Consider the following 17,719-nt stretch of genomic DNA (forward strand, 5'->3'; position numbering starts at 1 on the left):
CTATTGAAATTGAGCACATTTTTGAGTTCTGGGGCTAATGGCACTGTATATGCTGAGTCAGTGCTGCTGGCTGGCACATCTTTCTGTCACCAAGGCAATACCACCCCATGTTACAAGAACCAACCATTCTGGGAATAGCCGCCTTGTGACTCACTCAGTTGCAAGAACATCCTTGATGATGCCAGCTCCGATAGAAGGTTACTGAAGAATGCCCCAGAGCAGCAACACAGTCCGCAGCCTCCAATTCTCACAGTGCCACTCAGAAAAACCTCAGCTCCTGCTGAAGCTGAACAGCAGAGGCTGTCGGAAGGTATGAAAAAAACATTTTTTTTTTTCCCCCAAAAAAAGTTCTCCTAGCATAAATGTAAGTATCAAAAGGTTTACTTTTCCTTCCAAAAAGCTGTTTTAAAAAAAGATCAACAGCTTTGCTGACTTCTCAGCGCCTCTTAAGAGTTTCAGACGCACATCAGCATCAAGCAAAAAGAGGGCTGAGTTGAGAGATGAAGATGAAATTTAAATCAAAGATGGCACCAGACCCATGTTCCCAGCTAGCACCAATGCATTATCTCTGCCTTGCTTCAGGCATGGACCAGGGCTGTCTGAGGCTTTGGCAGGGATGGGGGCAACTGTAGTTGCTGGGACCTCACTGGGTCTTCTTACTTTAACACAGTGGTGCATTTCTGATCTAACCACATACTCTTTAATTCCTGTGCCTTGCAAGGTATTTGTGTGCACCATTGGGAAACTGTGCATGGAAACAGTAGCTAGATGTATGTAATTATTCATATCTCATGCAAAAGAACTTTCACAACCTTCATGATTATCAAATTTGTCCTGGTTGTTTTCACCAAGGCAACACTAGTTTTTTTTCTTTAGAGGGTGAAGTAGGCATACAATGCAGGTGTGCTTAGAAAACAGGCAGAAAACTAGGATTGACAATGAGCACAGACATGTTTTCTACACCTGAGCAGCCATTCACTAGTAAACAAGTATGGAAACCAATCACTTCAAGATATTCTCCTGTCACATCAGCATGCACAGTAGCAAATTCAAGTAACATACGTTGCAAACTGTTGTGTTTACTTCTGTACTCTCCACTAGAGATGGAGCTGATGATGAAACAAGATCAGGGATGGACTGCAACAAAAGTGGCCAGGAGCAAGACCAGCACAGAGCAAGCATAAAAGAAGGCATGGAAAGGTTATTTAAAAAATAAAAATAACAATCCACATTGAGATTATTTCCTTACCATACTCATTTCCTTCCATAGAAAAGTTCTATGAAGAGTTAAGAGGCTACAACATCTTCCTACAACCACCAGTCTCAGCATCTCCTAGACAAAGCTCAGATTCAGATCAAACATGATGGTATTGATCCTACAATGGCTCTCTGCTTGAAGACTCATGAGAATTGATCCCTACAAGCACGCACAATCTACTCATTTCAGTTTTGCTTAAGTAGCTATTTCCCCAGCTGTTTACATGACTTCTGGCAAGTCTGTCCCACCTAGTTCTCACCATTGGCACAGCATAAGTTCCAACACCAGTAAGACTCACTACCAGTGCTTTAACTAGTAGAAGCATGGTCATCCTAAAGGCATGGACAAGACCCTGGACAGAAAGCTGCTTTGGTTAAGTGAAACCTGTCACCAACCTGGTTCTCTTCAGGTTAAGTAAGAACTAGTAAGTGGCAAAAAAACAAACAGGAACACACTGGCCATCAGGATAATGGACTAAATGTTGGTTGTGATCCAAGGACCAAAAAGTACCCAAGAATGACATGTGTTAGTCTCTTTGTGCCTGTTAGTCAAGCTGTACCAGTTCTTTAGCCTGTTGGACAAACACCACCTGCAACAAGGTGGTGCTGAAACTGTTCATCATCAGCTACACCAACTGGTCCCATCCTCAGCCTGTCCCACACAGCACTGTAGATGAGCCTGCAAAGACAGAACAACCAGATGGCAATGGGGGGTGATGGTCACTATGTCAAGGTGTACCTCCCTCCATGTGGCTGTGGTACTTACCTCTGCTCTTGGGGCAGAGGGGCCAATTGATGTCAGTCTGTCTTGCAGTTAATGCCCTCAAAATGTCAGGGTGCTACATGGCTCTCAGGACCTTGGAGGGCCCAGATAGTTTGCAGACACTTTGAGAAGACAAGGGACACTTCTCCAATTGTACCAAGCCACTTACCACGTCCAAAGACAAGCTCAAGTGGACATGTAACATCATGTGGTATGATGTCCCATGACTAATGTGCTTACTCTAAGTCTTGTTCCACGGAACAAAACAAATCAGAAATACCAGTCCATAGAGCAGCTACTTAATATACTGCCAGTCAACCAGTTCAGGAGAGGCATAAGAACTCTATTTTTTTGGATTATTATTTTGGAGTCGATTATTTTTTTGGAACAAGAAACAGAAACAATAAAGTCTTCTTTAAAAAAAACCCACAATGACCACTTAGCTACAGGAATGATATGTGACTCGTGATTCAAAACTATTTATTGCTCTGTAGTAGCTTGTCCAACTATGGCCTCTTGCTAAAGAAGAAAACAAACACTGGCCTCTGGCAGTCAGTCCCAATTACGTAAGAGCTGCTGTATGTGCAGAAAGCATGAAAACAGACAGAAAGAGACCCATGCAGCACCTGGATGTCACCTTTCAGCTCAGAACTACTTCTATGCAAAGTTACGTGAAACTGAGGCTTCCAGTCATTAGTTATCCATCCAGCTAAGCTTCCAGAAAACCATACAATGCTATAAAAAAAAACCCCAAACACTTTGGTCTTTCATTGTAGAACAATAGCAACCCTTCAGGCTCTTAAAATAACATGCAATTTGTCTGAGTCAGGGCAGAGAAATGGTGCTGGTGAGATAAGCAGGTACTCATTGCCTGTGTCCTTTTGGGCTGCAGAACTGCCCAGCTGGGGAATGGCACAGGGGTATCACATGCTTGGCTACAGAGAACAGTGACTTTTACCTGAGCTCTTCCAAACAATCTGAGCAGGGTGTCACAACCCTGGCTTCAGTACTGGCACCTTCCTCCCACTCCTTGGCAAGCTCTGCCTCATATATTCAGTTGGTGTATCAGAGGAATCCAATAGCCAGAGGCATCTGGCACGTGGAGACATGAAAGAGGAGCAAAGATGCATAGGTACAGAGGTATGACGGCCTTGCAGAAGGAGAGCACAGAAAATCTAATTAATTTCTTTCTCAATGCATGGGATGTTTCTGACTTGAGGCCAGGACCAGTCCCCTGCTTATCACCCAGCTGGCTTTTATCAGTTGCACCTGATAACACCGCCTTTTCATTTGGGAGGCTGGGAAGGGCTTTCTCCACCTTCAAACACAGGCAGCGTGGGAGCAGATGACAAGGGGCAAGCCATGAAGTAGCAAATCAGAAAACTGAGGTGAGCCTCGGCCCAGTCTTCCCCACACTCCCATCCCTCCCAGTTCTCCAAACCCTTGTTGAGACAGCAGTGTAGGTCAGCACATCAGCAAACTACTTCTGCTGTAAAAGCAATGAGTCTACGAAACTGTCCTAAGAGGTCAAAGCAGACCAGGAGGTGACCTTCCCACTGCGGCTGCCTAAGAGTTGTGGCTTTCTTCTTACCACAGCACCACGTAAGCCTGGTTTGACCTCTCCCTTCACACAGCCACGTCCTGCCCCACTGGGCTGGATGCCACCTACAACCACAGGGCACACCACCGACGTGAATCTGGCAGCAGAGAGACGTGGTGCTGGAGGAACAAAGGCAGCTTGTCTGACAGCACTGAGGTGAATGGCACCATGACACCTTGCTCCTGTGGTACACACCCTGTAGACTTTGTGAATGTTTGCCTCCGTGCAGTGAGGAGAAAGGCAGCATTCCTGTTTCACAGAGGTAGAGATGGAAGGATTTTGCTGAATTCAGTCTCCTCATATTGTCCTGCATCTTAAACATGGATGCATCCACTAAATAAGTGCATCCCAGCCCTGTGAAATACCTTAACAATAAATGCTAGAGAGACACTGTCATTCACTGAATGTAACCCTGCTTCAAAGCTGCAGCTCCCTGACCTTCAGCACAGCACAGAGAATAATCCTTTGCAATATGACCACATCATCCCACAAGATCACCCCAACAGCATCTCCCACCCAAACATTACTTGAGTATAAAGCCCTTTTCATAGGTTCATTCGAGTTGTGAGGGCCCCTTAAAAACCATCTAGTCCAAATTCCCTTGCAATGAACAGGGATACCCACAGCTCCATCAGGTGCTCAGAGCCCTATCCAGCCTGACCTTGACTGTCTCCAGGGATGGGGCAGCACCACCTCGCCTCTGGGCAACCTGTAGCATTGCTACACTGTCCTTATCATAAAAAACTTTTTTCTTATAGCCAATCTAAACCTCCCCTCTTTTCATTTGAAACCACTTCCCCTTGTCCTATTCCCTCTTACCATGGGCTGAGCTGTCAGTTGGGGACACGCAGCCATAGGCAAGGAAAGCAGAACCAGCGATGAAAAGCACCCGTTCTATCTGTTCAGCTGCTTAATTTACTCATTCTAAAAAGAAGGGAAAAGAAAGAAAAAGTGGAAAAAAAAAAAAAGAAAAACAAAGAAAACAAGGAAGTAATGTTTCTCTCCAAAAGCACACTGCAAAACATTCTTGGTAGACATGGAAACCCCTGGCTGGCTGCCAGCCCTTGGCAGGTCTCTGCAATTAACATTTCAGCAAGCAACTCAACCCTCAAATGGCTTTTAGGGAATTTAAAGAGAAAGGGCAGCCACAGACGGGCGATGGGATTGCTGCTGTCCCTTGGTAGGCATTGGGATTCTTCCTTTGTTTCCCTATGGGGAAGCTCGTCACCCTCCTGTGTTACTCAGGGCAGGCAAGCTGTGACAGAGCAGGGTGGAAATGATTGCAGCCTCCGCACTTCTGCAAAAGAGATTTCCTAGCCACAGCCTGCAGGGACAGAGGGTAACCTTCAGACATACACAGGGAAGCAGCAAGGATGAAGGGGAATGCATTTTGCCAAGCACAGGGGATTAAACTGCAGCAGAAGCTCTGTTCCTTCCATGCCCCAGGGCTGCCTTCTCTTTGTCCATGGTTTTGTTGGAGAGCAATGAGGAACTGGGAGCATGGGCTGCTGTGCCTGGAAGTCTGAGAGCACAGTTTGCAAGGACACGTGTGGGCTTTGGACCTCACTGCTCCAGGAAGAGCGAGAGAACACAGAAAGCCTGGGAGTAATGCTCGAGAGCATGGGGTCTTCGGGGGGTGGGTGGGCAGGGACGATCCCATGCTTAGGCAGGAGAGGAAACCCAGTTTCTCAGACTTCCATCAACAGTGCCTGCAGTTTTACAACACGTGTGCGAGCATGAACACAACAAGCCAGACACCCAACGCAAATGTGTTTGCATTAGAAACCTCTTGTTAAGAAATCCTATTTCCACGGTAAATCAAAGCAAGAAGTCCCGCTGCCCTGCTTTCTACTTACAAGCATTGGGTGTTTTCCTGGGATACCTGACCTTGAAACTACCATGGCTCTTTGTCCATAAGCCCAAAAGCAGGCAGACAGTGAGGAAGCCCCAAGGTAAAGAAGATGAGAAAGCAAGAGCCACATCTCCATCCACTTGAAGTGGTTTGACTGCAACATAGAGTAAACTCGCATGGTTCAGGGCTGCAACATTCTCCAAAACTCTACGGTGCAGCAACACCAGCATCCTGATGATTAGCAAGATGGCATGTCTAAAAAGATCCACACTTATTTCTCAAAAGGATGCAAAAAACACAGGTGATAAGTAGGGAGCTGACAAGGTGGTGTGGCTTCACTAAAGACTGGTGGTCATCTACTAGCCAGCAAGTACATAAAATCACGTGCAATCTGGACTATTACAAACCTTATCTGGTGGGCTGTCATTGCTGGTAGGGTTGTATGTTGGAAAAGATGACCATTTCCCCTCTTTGCAAAGCCCACTTCCTCACTATTGCTAAATTCACAAGTTTTGCAACACTTTTTCTACCTGCAAAGCATCCTTGAGATGCCAGGTAGCGTAAGTAAAAGTAAATGCTTGCATGGGAGTTTTCTTATCATGAATAAAAATTATTGAAAGAAAAAAAGAAAGAGAGGAACTCTCAGTGCTCAAAGAGATAGTAGGTCAACGTTTAAAATCCCAACAGGAGATTCTGCTCTGACCTGCTGAAGGTGTTTTCAAGTTGTCTCAAGGGAAGAAGCTGAAACAAAGAAGCTGAAAGGTCTGGAGATTGCAAGAAAAAAAAAAAACAAAAAGTGCATTCAACTTCAGTGACCCATATATTGAATAATAAGTAAAAACTCTATCAAATTTGTTTGTGCTATTTTTGCATAGCTCTTGCTATGCAGCAGTGGTTTGATGTCACAGCAGTAGGGAATTCACATCTAACTTGCTCTGTGCATTATAAAAAAAACAACCTCCCTGCTAAAGCAGGTTTCCTACAGCAGGTGACTCATGAAAACATCCAGGCAGGTCTTGAACATCTCCAGAGGAGACTCCACCACCCCTCTGGACAGCCTGTTCCAGGGCTCTGACACCCTCACAGTAAATAAGTTCTTGTAAATAAAATGCATGTGGTTATTCCCTCCCAGGAGTAGGACAGAATGAGATGTAATGGCTTTAAGTTGTGCCAGAGGAGGTTCAGGTTGGTTATTAGGAAAATCTTCCCCTGAGAAGGAATGACCAGGTCCTGGAACTGGTGGAATCACTGTCCCTAGAGGTGTTCAAGAACCATGGAGATGAGACACTGAGGGACACGGTCAGTGGGAATGGCGGTGTTGGACTGACATTTGGACTTGAGGTCTTTTCCAGCCTTAATGATTCTATGACTCCACACTTGTCCTTTGATGAACCTCATGAGGTTCCTCTTTGCCCAACTCTTAGCCTGCCAAGATCAAGCAAGAATTACCATCATATCATCCTTCCTCCTTCCACAGGGAACATAGATAGTAAGATTTTATCCAGCATCACATTTTTTAAAGGAATTACACAAAAATTCAGCCATCTCCCTGACCTTTATCCCTTGGCCAGTTCTCAACTGAATTAAAACACCAGCAATGAGGCTTCAGAAGTCTAGTGGAGGGAAGATAAAGCAGTGAAAGATAGAAAAGAGCAGGTGAAATATCCTGTCCAAAAACCCAATTTCCTTATGAAATCAACGTTGGAAACTACAACAACAACCACCATTAAAATCAGCTCAGTGAACCATTTTTTGGGATCTCGGAGACCCAGATGGGATTTTCATAGGATCAGGGAGGACCAAGCTGTACACCTTCTGTGACAGATGCATAATTTTCTGCCTCAATGCTGCCACCATCTGTTGTTGACGAGGCCAATAACACAGCATCCTGCCTCCCCTTTCCACCATGCCCTATCCTTACATCAGTTTTCAAAGAACACAATTTTCCAGCATCACATGGGTGGGAACACAGCAATGAGCATTCACTGTAGAAGTGTGCAAATGCAACAGAGAACCAAACCGCTGCTCATCCTCCAATGCTATGGAGCACACCACCATCTTTCCACTCTTCTCCAGTCTTCACAGTTTAATCAGTAATGCCTTAAAGCTCGCCTACCTATTTGAGCTTATAAAATATTAATTTTTCAATTTATCTATTTCTCCTGAAATTGTGCTTAATTCAAATAGGGCTACAATACAGAAGTGACCAGATCCTCCCAGATCTCATTGCTTGTTTTCCTACCAAAAACCCCAGACTTCTCCCAGCAAAGAATACTACAGCAAATTACTTTGGGTATAGGAGAATACAGTTAACTCAGAATACAGTTAACTCAGTTAACTCCAAATATTTTGGAATTTTTGTTATTCCAAAATACAGTAGGACAGGACTGATACAAGGCCTTGAGTGGCTGCATCATCTGGAGTATTACACCTTCCAACCCAAGCCATTCTGTGATTCCATGATCACGATATTTCAAAGGCAAACAAGCTCAAGACCTTTGATTTCTTTCTTTTGAGTTCTTGGCAGTTTTATGCTTCCCATAGCAAAGGAAACTGGAGAGCTATTTTTAAACAATTTTGTGTTTACTGGTGGCTTTCTGGTAACTTGGACTCCAAAGCAGACCTTTGATAATCCATCTCCTAAAACTACGGGGAAAAAAGAAAGTATTCCTAGTCCAGCACTCAGTTCTTCCTCTGAAACAAAAAAGCTACAGCTGGAAAGCTCATAAGACAAATAGAATCATTAAGGGTAGAAAAGACCTCTAAGATGATCAAGGCCAACCATCAACCCCATCCTAACCATCCTACTCATACAATCACAAAGGCTGGAAAAGACCTCCACCAGGAACATAAAATCCAACTGTCAACCCATCATCACCATGCCTACTAAACCACGTTTCTCTAAGTGAACATGCTCAGTACATTCATCTGGGCTCGGTCTGCTAAGACTTCTTTAATCTAGCAAAGCATTTTAACCTGTTTCATCCAATCACTCTCCTCCTGCTCCTCTTTTTCAGTCCTTGGCCAAGCTGGCCCAGCTCAGAGCCCTACACTCCCTTAAATCTGTGCTTTCTTTTCCATCTCATCCAGAGAAATTCCTTGAGCCCTTCAGCTTTAGCTCCTAATGCCTGCCATGCACAGAATCATGGAGTGGATTGGGTCGAAAGAGACATTTAAAATCATCCAGTTCCAACCCCCTGCAACAGGCAGGGACACCTCCCTCTAGACCAGGTTACTCCAGCCCCATCCAGCCTGGCCTTGAATGCTTTCAGGGAGGGGGCATCCACAGCCTCAATGGGCAATCTGTTCAGTATCTGGTGACACTGGATGAGGACGGTGACATCCTCGCGATAAATAATTTCTTCCTAATATCTAGTCTGTGCAGATGCTCTTCCCAGCTGCCATCCACTCCCTCCAGACTTAAAGATCAGATGAAGCTGCAAACTGCAGCAGCACATCCCCACAAGGTCCTCCAGGGATGAAAGATGCTTTTAAAAGCCAGACACATCAAATGCTCATCTCTAGTAACACTGGACTCTGCTTGCATAGGGTTGCTATGATGCTAGTGATGCATCAGCTTGGCTTACAGCCCTATTTCATTAGGGGCAAAGACTTCTCTCAGGGAAGAAAACAAGAGCAGGAGAGCTGGAATCAGTCAGGCAGCTGTAAAGAAGAAAATAAGCCACAGTTTCAATGAGTGGACTGCTTTCCTCGTGAGGAGCAGCAGGAGCTCCGAGTGCTACTTCACTCCCTGCATCCCTCTCTACGAAGCCCAGCTGGAGAAGCAGCAGAGCACTCTGTAAGTGACACCAATCTAATTAATTAATGACTCTCAGCGTCAGCACTGTGGCTGCTGGGCTAGCAGGAAGGCAGCAACGAAGGGCCGGGACAGCATGAAACGTCTTCTGGTAAATGCTGTATGCTGCTGACAGCCAGCTCGGTTATTCATCACCTCTCCTGCTTTGGGCTACAGCACAGAACAAGTCAGAGATTATTCCGGGCAGAGAAGATGGCGTGGGATCCACCCTTGCAACATCCTCTCTACTGGATGAGGTCTTCCTCCCTCTTCTTATCTTGCTCCAGAGCTGCTGTGGCACAGTTAATTGAGGTAAGAAGCAACCTGCTTTGTGGGTTAGGGGTCTGGGGGTGGCCAGGAATCCTGTTTTTTTCCATGCAAGGGTGGGAAGTGGGGAATTTAAGGTGGCTCTGAGGAGATAGAGACTCCTTCAGGCAGTGCTTGTTACTTTCTGCAAGCCCAGCACTGTAAAGGAGCTGCTTTTAAAGCACCAGCAGCTGGTGATCATAGAATCATAGAAACATTAAGGATGGGAAAGACCACAATGATCATCTAATCCAACCCCAAACCATTCCACTATGCCAACTGTGTCCCTCAGTGTCACATCTTCACAGTTCTTAAACACCTCCAGGGATGGTGACTTCACCACCTCCCCGGGCAGGGCATGATGATGGATCACAGGCAGCACTCAATGCTCTTTTAATCCCCAGAGGTGGATTGAGACAGCATGAAAACTCACAGTACAGCTCTTCCAGCCCCATGTTGCCTGCCTAAGAAATGCCCCATGTCAGGCACTCAGGGAAAGAGAAGGCCCAGGTTTGACGCAGGTGATCCTGTCCATGGAGGCACCTGTCCAGGTTAAGTGGTTGTGCTGCATGTTTGTCCCTCTACCTTCCCTCTAGCTGGACATCACTAACCAAGATTTCCTCTAGTTCAACCAAAATGTTAGCTTTGGAATTGATGCTCCCCCACCCATAGCTCACTTGGCCGTCCAGCAAGTCTAGGAATAAGCAAGAGGGAAGAGCAGATTGCACTCTGACAGCATGTACAACTTAATTGCTGGTGTTTTCAGAAGCAAGAGAGCCCCCAGAATTACAGCTGCCAAAAAATTTTGGAGTTGTTTTCAATTTCTTGATCTCTTTTCCTAAATAAAAGGCTGAGCCATGTTAGAGGAAGGTCTGAGGTCAGAGCCCCAGTGCTCTGGTGCTGATGAACATCATCAGCATGTTCTTACAGCAGAGCTCACTTTGCTCACATTCCTGATTTTGGCTACGCTGCTCAAATAGCCATGCCATGCTGGTGCAGCCATGTCTGCATTAAGAGCTCTAATGGGCTAAAAGAAGAAAATACACTTTCACCATGTTAGATCTTCGCATCCCTACCTGTTCTGCCTCTCACCCGGCCTCACATCAAGCTGGGTCCAATCTCTGCAGCCTTCAGTCTGCACATTTTAGCAGTTTACCACCAATGCATCAGAGGCAACAAAGCTGTGCTGAGTTCATATCCTTGCCCCATCTTCTGTCTATCTCAGTCTAAAGTTACTTAGTATGATATTTTCAAATGGCTCTACCAAACTCATCCTATCTGACCATGGTATAACATCCCAAGCAAGCCAAACCAGAACCTGGAAACTCATTTGGAAAATGCACACACACTGCTATAGGCATTTTCCCAATCTGTTCACCTACAGCAGCTCTCAAGGTGACAAGCCAGGCAGAACTTTCTCTTACGATGCACATTTGACAAAGTATGGTTCACTGAAGCCGAGTCACTGTGCAGCCCCAGCTTCCACCTCACCAAAAAGATAACAATTATTATTTTGTTTAACCTTTCTTGCCATTTCCAACACCCAGACAACCATCTAAATGAGCAGCCTGATGCTTTCTGTTTGAAGATAGATGTTCTGCAGATGCACACTTTCCAGGATTTGCCTTTGTGCCAAAGCAGAACAAGGATAAGTGTCAACATTAGGCAGATGGCTATAAAACAGGTGTAACTTTCTGATCTGTTTTGCTTATACCAGACTCTTGGAAACATGTCCACTTCTTATATCATGTTGGAGAGAGCAAACCTCATCTGGAAACTCAAGCTGCTCAGCAGGTTAATTACCAGATATCCAAAAATGTGATTAGATGACAAGCCAGGTTCTATATTTCATAAATCATAGAACCATTTGAGTTGGAAAGGACCCTTAAAGGCCACCTAGTCCAACTCCCTGCAGCAAATAGTAACATCTACAGCTCAATCAGACTTAAGGCAGATGAATTACAGGCAGCTCTAAAGCTCTGCAAAGATTTTTTTTTTTTAAACTTCAAATAATTACACAAAGGAGTTATTGTGAATAATTCAGTTTGTGCTAAGCCAGCCTGTCGGAGCACACAGAGAGAAGGTCAAAGGGAGTGGACATCAGAGCATATCAGTGAGCCCAGAAGAAAAGCAAGCAAACACACAATAAGGTGGAATGAGGAAACAAGGTGCTCTTGGTTAGTGATGTCCAATCACAGAATCATATAACCATTAAGGCTGGAAAACACCACTAAGATCATGTCAGCCCTGCCCACAGCAGTGGGGCTGGAACTAGATGATCTTTAAGGTACCTTCCAACCTAAGCCATTCTATGATCATCTAGTCCAACCCCAGCCCACCCCACCATGCCCACTGACCACATCCCTCAGTGTCACACCTCCATGGTTCTTGAACACCTCCAGGTGACCCCACCACCTCCCTGGGCAGCCTGTGTCAGTGCATTACCACTCTGAGAAGAAATGCTTCCCAATATGCAACCTGACCCTCCCCTGGCACAACATGAGGCCATCACCTCTCACCCTATCGCTGTTACCTGGGAGTAGGGGCCAGCCCCCACCTCCCTATCACCTCCTTTCAGGGAGCTGTAGAGAGCAAAGTTGTTGCCCATTCTCTTTATTAATATAGCAAGAATAATAATGATGTTTCTGGTCTCCCTGTGTTCTAGCTTGGACTCCATGCAAAAGATGTAGCACAGATTCAATAGTAGGGCAAAGATATTTAATGATAGCTTCAGTTTAGATTGTACGTAGCCACGTATTACTGGACTCAAGGGACAGTATCCCTCATTTGTAGCCTACAAGTGAATATAATGGATGGGACTGTATGCAATACCTAAAAAATGCTCAGAGGTGTGATTACGATTGAAATAAAGATAGATAAAATTACAGAGCGGACTCCTGAGGTTGATTTCCCATGTGAATGCATAGCTTTAATTCAAAAGCTCACAAGAGAATTAAAAATACATAAATAATAGTACAGGAAGACATGCACAGGAGGCACAGATGATGATTTAAGAGCATTAGCTTTAAGAAAGGCATCTTTAAGGAAGATACAAGTATTTGATGAAAAGAATCATCAGGGTCCAATCTTAATTGGTACTCACAGGATTATGAATTGTTCCAGGTTTGATAAAGAAAAATATGAAGTTTCAGGAGGGAATGAGGGAGGCTGGAGGGCTGAGACCATGAGAGGGGTCCTTCAGCCAGCCCAGGACCTGCAAGCAAGCCTCGTGATCAGGGCAACAGCAAACCTGCACTGTAATCTAATGGCAAATACCAGATTTATCAGCTATCACAGTCAAATCATCACAGTCAATCTTTTTTTCCCCAACCCTGAATACACCAACATATTAAGCAAGTGGAGCTCCTGTTTCCAGCAGCTATCTTCTTCCCACAGGGGCTGATACCTTTGCTTGCTCCTTATCCTGCCCCAGCTCCAATCACCACTGACAGTTTCTCTGCTTGAAATGAATCAGAAACAAAGCAAACTGGAATTTTTTCTCGTTGTTGGAAGAACCAGTGTCAAACCGTTCTGACCTAAATGTGCAACATGCCTGGAAATGATTTAGTGCTCTGGGGGTTTGTAGATGTTTTACAGCCCCAAAAGTCCAATGTCAGCTCAGCTCCTGCTTCTCATGGAGTGGTTTCTGCCTCCTCCTATCCTTTGCTGGGCACTTGGAGGAGCTGTAAAAGCAATGCTTGCTCACAATGCAGAGGTCCTCTCTTCTATGGCACAAAGTAATCATAGAATGACTTGGGTTGGAAGGGACCCCAAGGATCATCAAGCCCCCACCACAGACAGGGCCACCAACCTCCACATCTAATACTAGACCAGGCTGCCCAGGGCTCCATCCAACCTGGCCTTTAACACCTCCAGGGATGGAGCATCCACAGCCTCTCTGGGCAGCCTGTTCCAGCACCTCAGTGCTCTCATAGTAAAGAACTTCCCCCTGATATCTAACCTAGATCTTCCCTCCTTCAACTTAAAACCATTTCATATTGTCTTGCTATTATCTACCCTTTCAAAGAGTTGGATCAGGTGTAACTTTCCCTGGCCTCCACAAAACTTCATTTATTCATCAGATCTAGATGAGTTGCATGAATGAGGTGAAGAACTCTACGTAAGCACCACTTTCTCTTTGCCATAAAGTAACTTGAGAGCATTCAGCTTAAACTTAATTATTTGTACTGTGCATAAGTAAAGGCAGAGGCATTTACTTTAGAGAGAGACCTAGACTGAAGGTTAAGAAAGAAATATACATAGCTAATGGCATCTATTGGGAGACCTCACTGTGGCCTTCCAGTACTTTGAAGAGAGCTTACAAGCAGGAGAGGGGGCAGCTTTTTACATGGGCAGATAGCAACAGGACAAGGGTGAATGGCTTTAAATCAAAAGAGGAAAAATTTAAGTTAGAAGTCAGGAAGAAATTCTTTACTCAGAAGGTGGTGAGGTGCTGGCACTGCTGCCCAGAGAGGTTGTGGCTGCCCCATCCCTGGAGGTGCTCAAGGTCAGGTTGGTGGGGGCCCTGAGCAGCATGACCTGGTAGTGACAACCTGCCCATGGCAGGAGGTTGGAACTGGATGATCTTTAAGGTCCTTTCCAACCCAAGTTGTTCTACGATTCTGTGCTCAACAAGTGACTTGAGTGCCTCAGTTTCCATGGGAGACATAGTCAATGCAGTCGGAGTCTAAAGAAGTTATTCTACAGTCCTGCCAGGAAGGCCCAAACCAACAGTCTGTCTGTGGGCTTAATATTCATAATTGGTGCTGGGTAGAGTTGATTTCACTTTTCCCAGTATAGCAGCCTAATCTTATTTTAAGCCCTGTGCTGTACGCTGCCTGTTTTTCCTCTGTGCTCTCTGGAGCAGCAGATCTTCCATAAAGGTTACATAGAACATTTACCGAGGTCTCCATCACCTCCTTTACATTTAAGCTTATGCTACTTCACTAACCCATAAGATACTTTTTGCTATAACACAATTATGCACTCTTTCAGCACAGAGCATACAGGGAGCTTTATAACCTTTCATTTACTCCTTCCTGCTCAATTCTTTTTCCTCCTGCATTCCCAACATTTTCCATATTCCTGGAGACAGTGCCCAGCTGCCTATGTGACAGGAACACTGCAGTGAGGCTAACCTTCCAACATTTACATAATCTTTTGAATATATATTTGCTCATCTACTTGCCCCAAAAACCTGTCCTTGTTCCATTATCACTTGAGCATTGCTAATGCTGCTTTTCCCTGCATCTTCTGTGTTCCTAACACCCTCCTGCAGCTGATGACAAAGCTTAATATCTCTTGCAGAAATTTTCTCAACTGGCTCCAGTCTTCTGGAGTCTATAATGCATGGCAGCTGTCTTGCACAGATAAAGCAAAGCTGCTTTTCATCATTCTAACTACAGTCTCTTCATCCACCTGTACATCTTCCACCTCTGGACCACACTTGTGACCAAGGGCACAAGTTCAATCTTGACAGAGCTTTAAGTACCCCTTCTGTGAGGTCTTGGTTGGCTGGCTTTCCCTTTTGGACCTTTGTAAGGATTGCCTTGCTTCACAATTTCATCTCTCCTTTGTTTCAACTCCTTACATCTTTTTCTTTTTGCCTCTGATCCAATCACTCTTTTATCTTGGCATTTGTTGCCAAGCACATACCAGTAACTCCAAATCTTGACACTTATTGCCAAGCACAAGTCAACAGCTCCACTTTTCTACAGCTAAGAATTACTCTCATTAAGATGTTTTTCTCCTCTTGCTCACTGTATTTACCATCTCCAAAAGCTAAGAGGTTTAAGTGTGGGTCAGTACTGCACATTCCCATCCACTTAGGAGCTTGGAAAGCTTTTTCAGTCAAGAGGTGTAGCAACGCAGACTCAGCCCTCTGTCACTGAGTCCCATTGCATGCACATAGGTAATTGCCACAAACAAGCAATGATTTATTAAGCTGCAGTAGCTTGATCACTATGCTACAGTAATTTCATTGCATATTTCAGCCCTCAATGTGTATTCTAAGAACAAGGTACCCAGGTACCACATCTCTATGGTCTCAAACACCTCCAGGGATGGTGACTCCACCACCTCCCTGTGCAGTCTGTGCTACTGCATTACCACTCTTTGAGAACACATTTTTTCCTAATATCAAACCCAAACCTCACTTGGAACAACTTAAGCCCACAGTTTTCTTTACCCAGCAGCTTTCCTCTCTACATCTGTCTCCCTTTCTCAGCTGCCCATCAGAAACAAGTCTGGCAGACCCATACCTTGGAGAGCTATGATTCCCAAGAGGGAAAGTCACACTGAGTGCTTCACACAAAACAAACATCTTTGATTCAGGTTAAGGCTACCCAAGGAGTATCCTGAAGGGTTTGCAAAAAACTCTGAAGAATTTCTATAGTTGAAAACAGATGTCTTTCAGCAGTGACTGTCACAGATTCTTACCTTTTGTTTCAGATATCCCTACAAGGCCATAGCACTTTAGTCAGATATTCTTTCTCCCTTCATTTAGCTGCAGCAGTTCTGGGTTTTGAGCACTAAATGCTCCATGTTCAGCCCCAGCAATAGAGTAAGGCCATGCAGTGCTGAGTAACTAAGGCACCTTGAAAAAAAAAGGCTCATGCAGTAGTCCTACCACCACAATGGGCTCTGAATAGGATCCCCTGGGAGCCAAAGCACTCCAGACTCAACAGGAAGCATCTATCATTACGAAGGGTCTAAATTATGATTTGTATTGCACAAATAGTCGAGTAATTGGAGAGCAGCTCCAGCTCTCTAATATCCATTACAGCTGTTTTAACAGTGCTTTCATGGGCTGAGAAGGGAAGGGCACTGCAGGGAGCCAGACATGCATCTTTTCAAGCCTGGCCTTGAGTGCCTCCAGGAATGGGGCATCCATAACCTCTCTGAGCAACCTGTTCCAGTGCATCACCACCCTCTGAGTGAAAAACTTCTTCCTAGCATCTAACCTAAATCTCCCTGTCTTAGTTTAAAACCATTCCCCCTTGTCCTATCACTATCAACCCACGTAAACAGTCGTTCCCCCTCCTGTATACATGCTCCTTTCAAATACTGGAAGACTTCAAGGAGGTCTCCCCGGAGCCTTCTCTTCTTCAAAGAGAACACTTCATAGTACAGACATTCAGAGCATGGACACCAACTCACACTGAGGTATAAGCTTGGAGAAACTCCATGGTAGGAAAACTGAAGATAAAATAAATCCAGGTCCTTTCTTGAAGCCCTGCTGCCCCCTGGATAAATAATATGCCCCATAGCAGCTGCAGTGGTGCCAATGCTGATCTGTTCCTGCAGTCAGTGGGAGTTCCATGAGCAGAGGAAAAGTGACAGGCGTGGGGTCAAGAAGGGAATATGCATAAAGAAGGGTACAGAGCCTATAGCTTCCAATGCCAGAACTCCAGCCTGAGACAAGCAGATTCCACTTCTGCAGGCAGCTCTTACCAGAGTATTGCACAATGGGAAGAAAATTAAAAGAAGCAACCAAACTCAAAGGTCAGCCTTGAGCTCTATGACATCTGTCCTGTCTGATCTGGCAGTAGTTCTACAGTGTTTCTTCAGGGCTTAGGAGCAAGATACTCTCCAGGCTTTGAGAACACCCCACACCTAGAGGTCTGGCTGCTGGGGCCACGTGAGAAAGAGCACAAGGGTTGAGCTACAACCCACAGGAGCTACTTTAACTCTCAGCTCTAGTTCTTGGCCCTTGCCTGTGCCTGGCCATGGATTTGCTCCATCTCTACAGGTTCATCTGGTTGTCTTAGTTCTCTACTCAACCCAGCTGCCACCCCAGACCTGTCCCACAACCTCAGAGGTGGTGGGATGGGGGTCTTGATGATGAAAAGCCTGCCTTGGTGTGTGTGTTGCACTCCCCACCTTGAGGGAACAGCCAGCTCCTTTTATACCTTGACAAAATTCTTTTGCTGTTTCCTTTTTCATCTAGATGATCTTCATTTAGATATGAGGAAAAAAAATATTTTACAGTGAGGGTGGTGAGCCACTGGAACAAGTTGCCCAGAGATGTGGTTGATGCCCCATCCCTGGAGACTTTCAAGGTGAGACTGGATAAGGCCCTGGGAAACCTGATTTAGCTGTGGTATCCCTGTTCACTGTAGGGCAGTTGGACTAAATGGCCTTCAG

The 17,719-nt window shown here is 45.2% G+C and overlaps 2 protein-coding genes across 4 annotated transcripts in view; one reads left to right on the forward strand and one right to left on the reverse strand.

Moving 5' to 3' along the window:
* The window catches only part of ALS2L (ALS2 C-terminal like), a 57,606-nt gene that overhangs the window by 38,056 nt on the left and 1,831 nt on the right, over nt 1–17,719 (reverse strand). The window contains exons 1-2 of one of the 3 annotated variants that reach the window (XM_040695457.2): nt 4,440–4,546; nt 3,612–3,869 (exon numbers count right to left, since the gene is read on the reverse strand). The exons of 1 other annotated variant lie outside the window; for it this stretch is intronic. In XM_040695457.2, coding sequence (XP_040551391.1) covers nt 3,612–3,869; nt 4,440–4,475 — 294 coding nt within the window. In that variant the 5' untranslated portion in view covers nt 4,476–4,546. Of the gene's footprint in view, nt 1–3,611; nt 3,870–4,439; nt 4,547–17,719 lie in introns of those variants that run through there. One more of the 3 variants, XM_004939096.5, reaches the window with a different exon arrangement.
* TMIE (transmembrane inner ear) overlaps nt 9,094–17,719 on the forward strand; it is a 34,096-nt gene continuing 25,470 nt past the window's right edge. The window contains exon 1 of the mRNA XM_015281133.4: nt 9,094–9,580. Within this exon, the coding sequence (XP_015136619.2) occupies nt 9,392–9,580 (189 nt within the window). The 5' untranslated portion in view covers nt 9,094–9,391. The remainder of the gene's footprint in view (nt 9,581–17,719) is intronic.

Source organism: Gallus gallus, chromosome 2, assembly GCF_016699485.2.
Source record: "Gallus gallus isolate bGalGal1 chromosome 2, bGalGal1.mat.broiler.GRCg7b, whole genome shotgun sequence".
Lineage (NCBI taxonomy): Eukaryota > Metazoa > Chordata > Aves > Galliformes > Phasianidae > Gallus > Gallus gallus.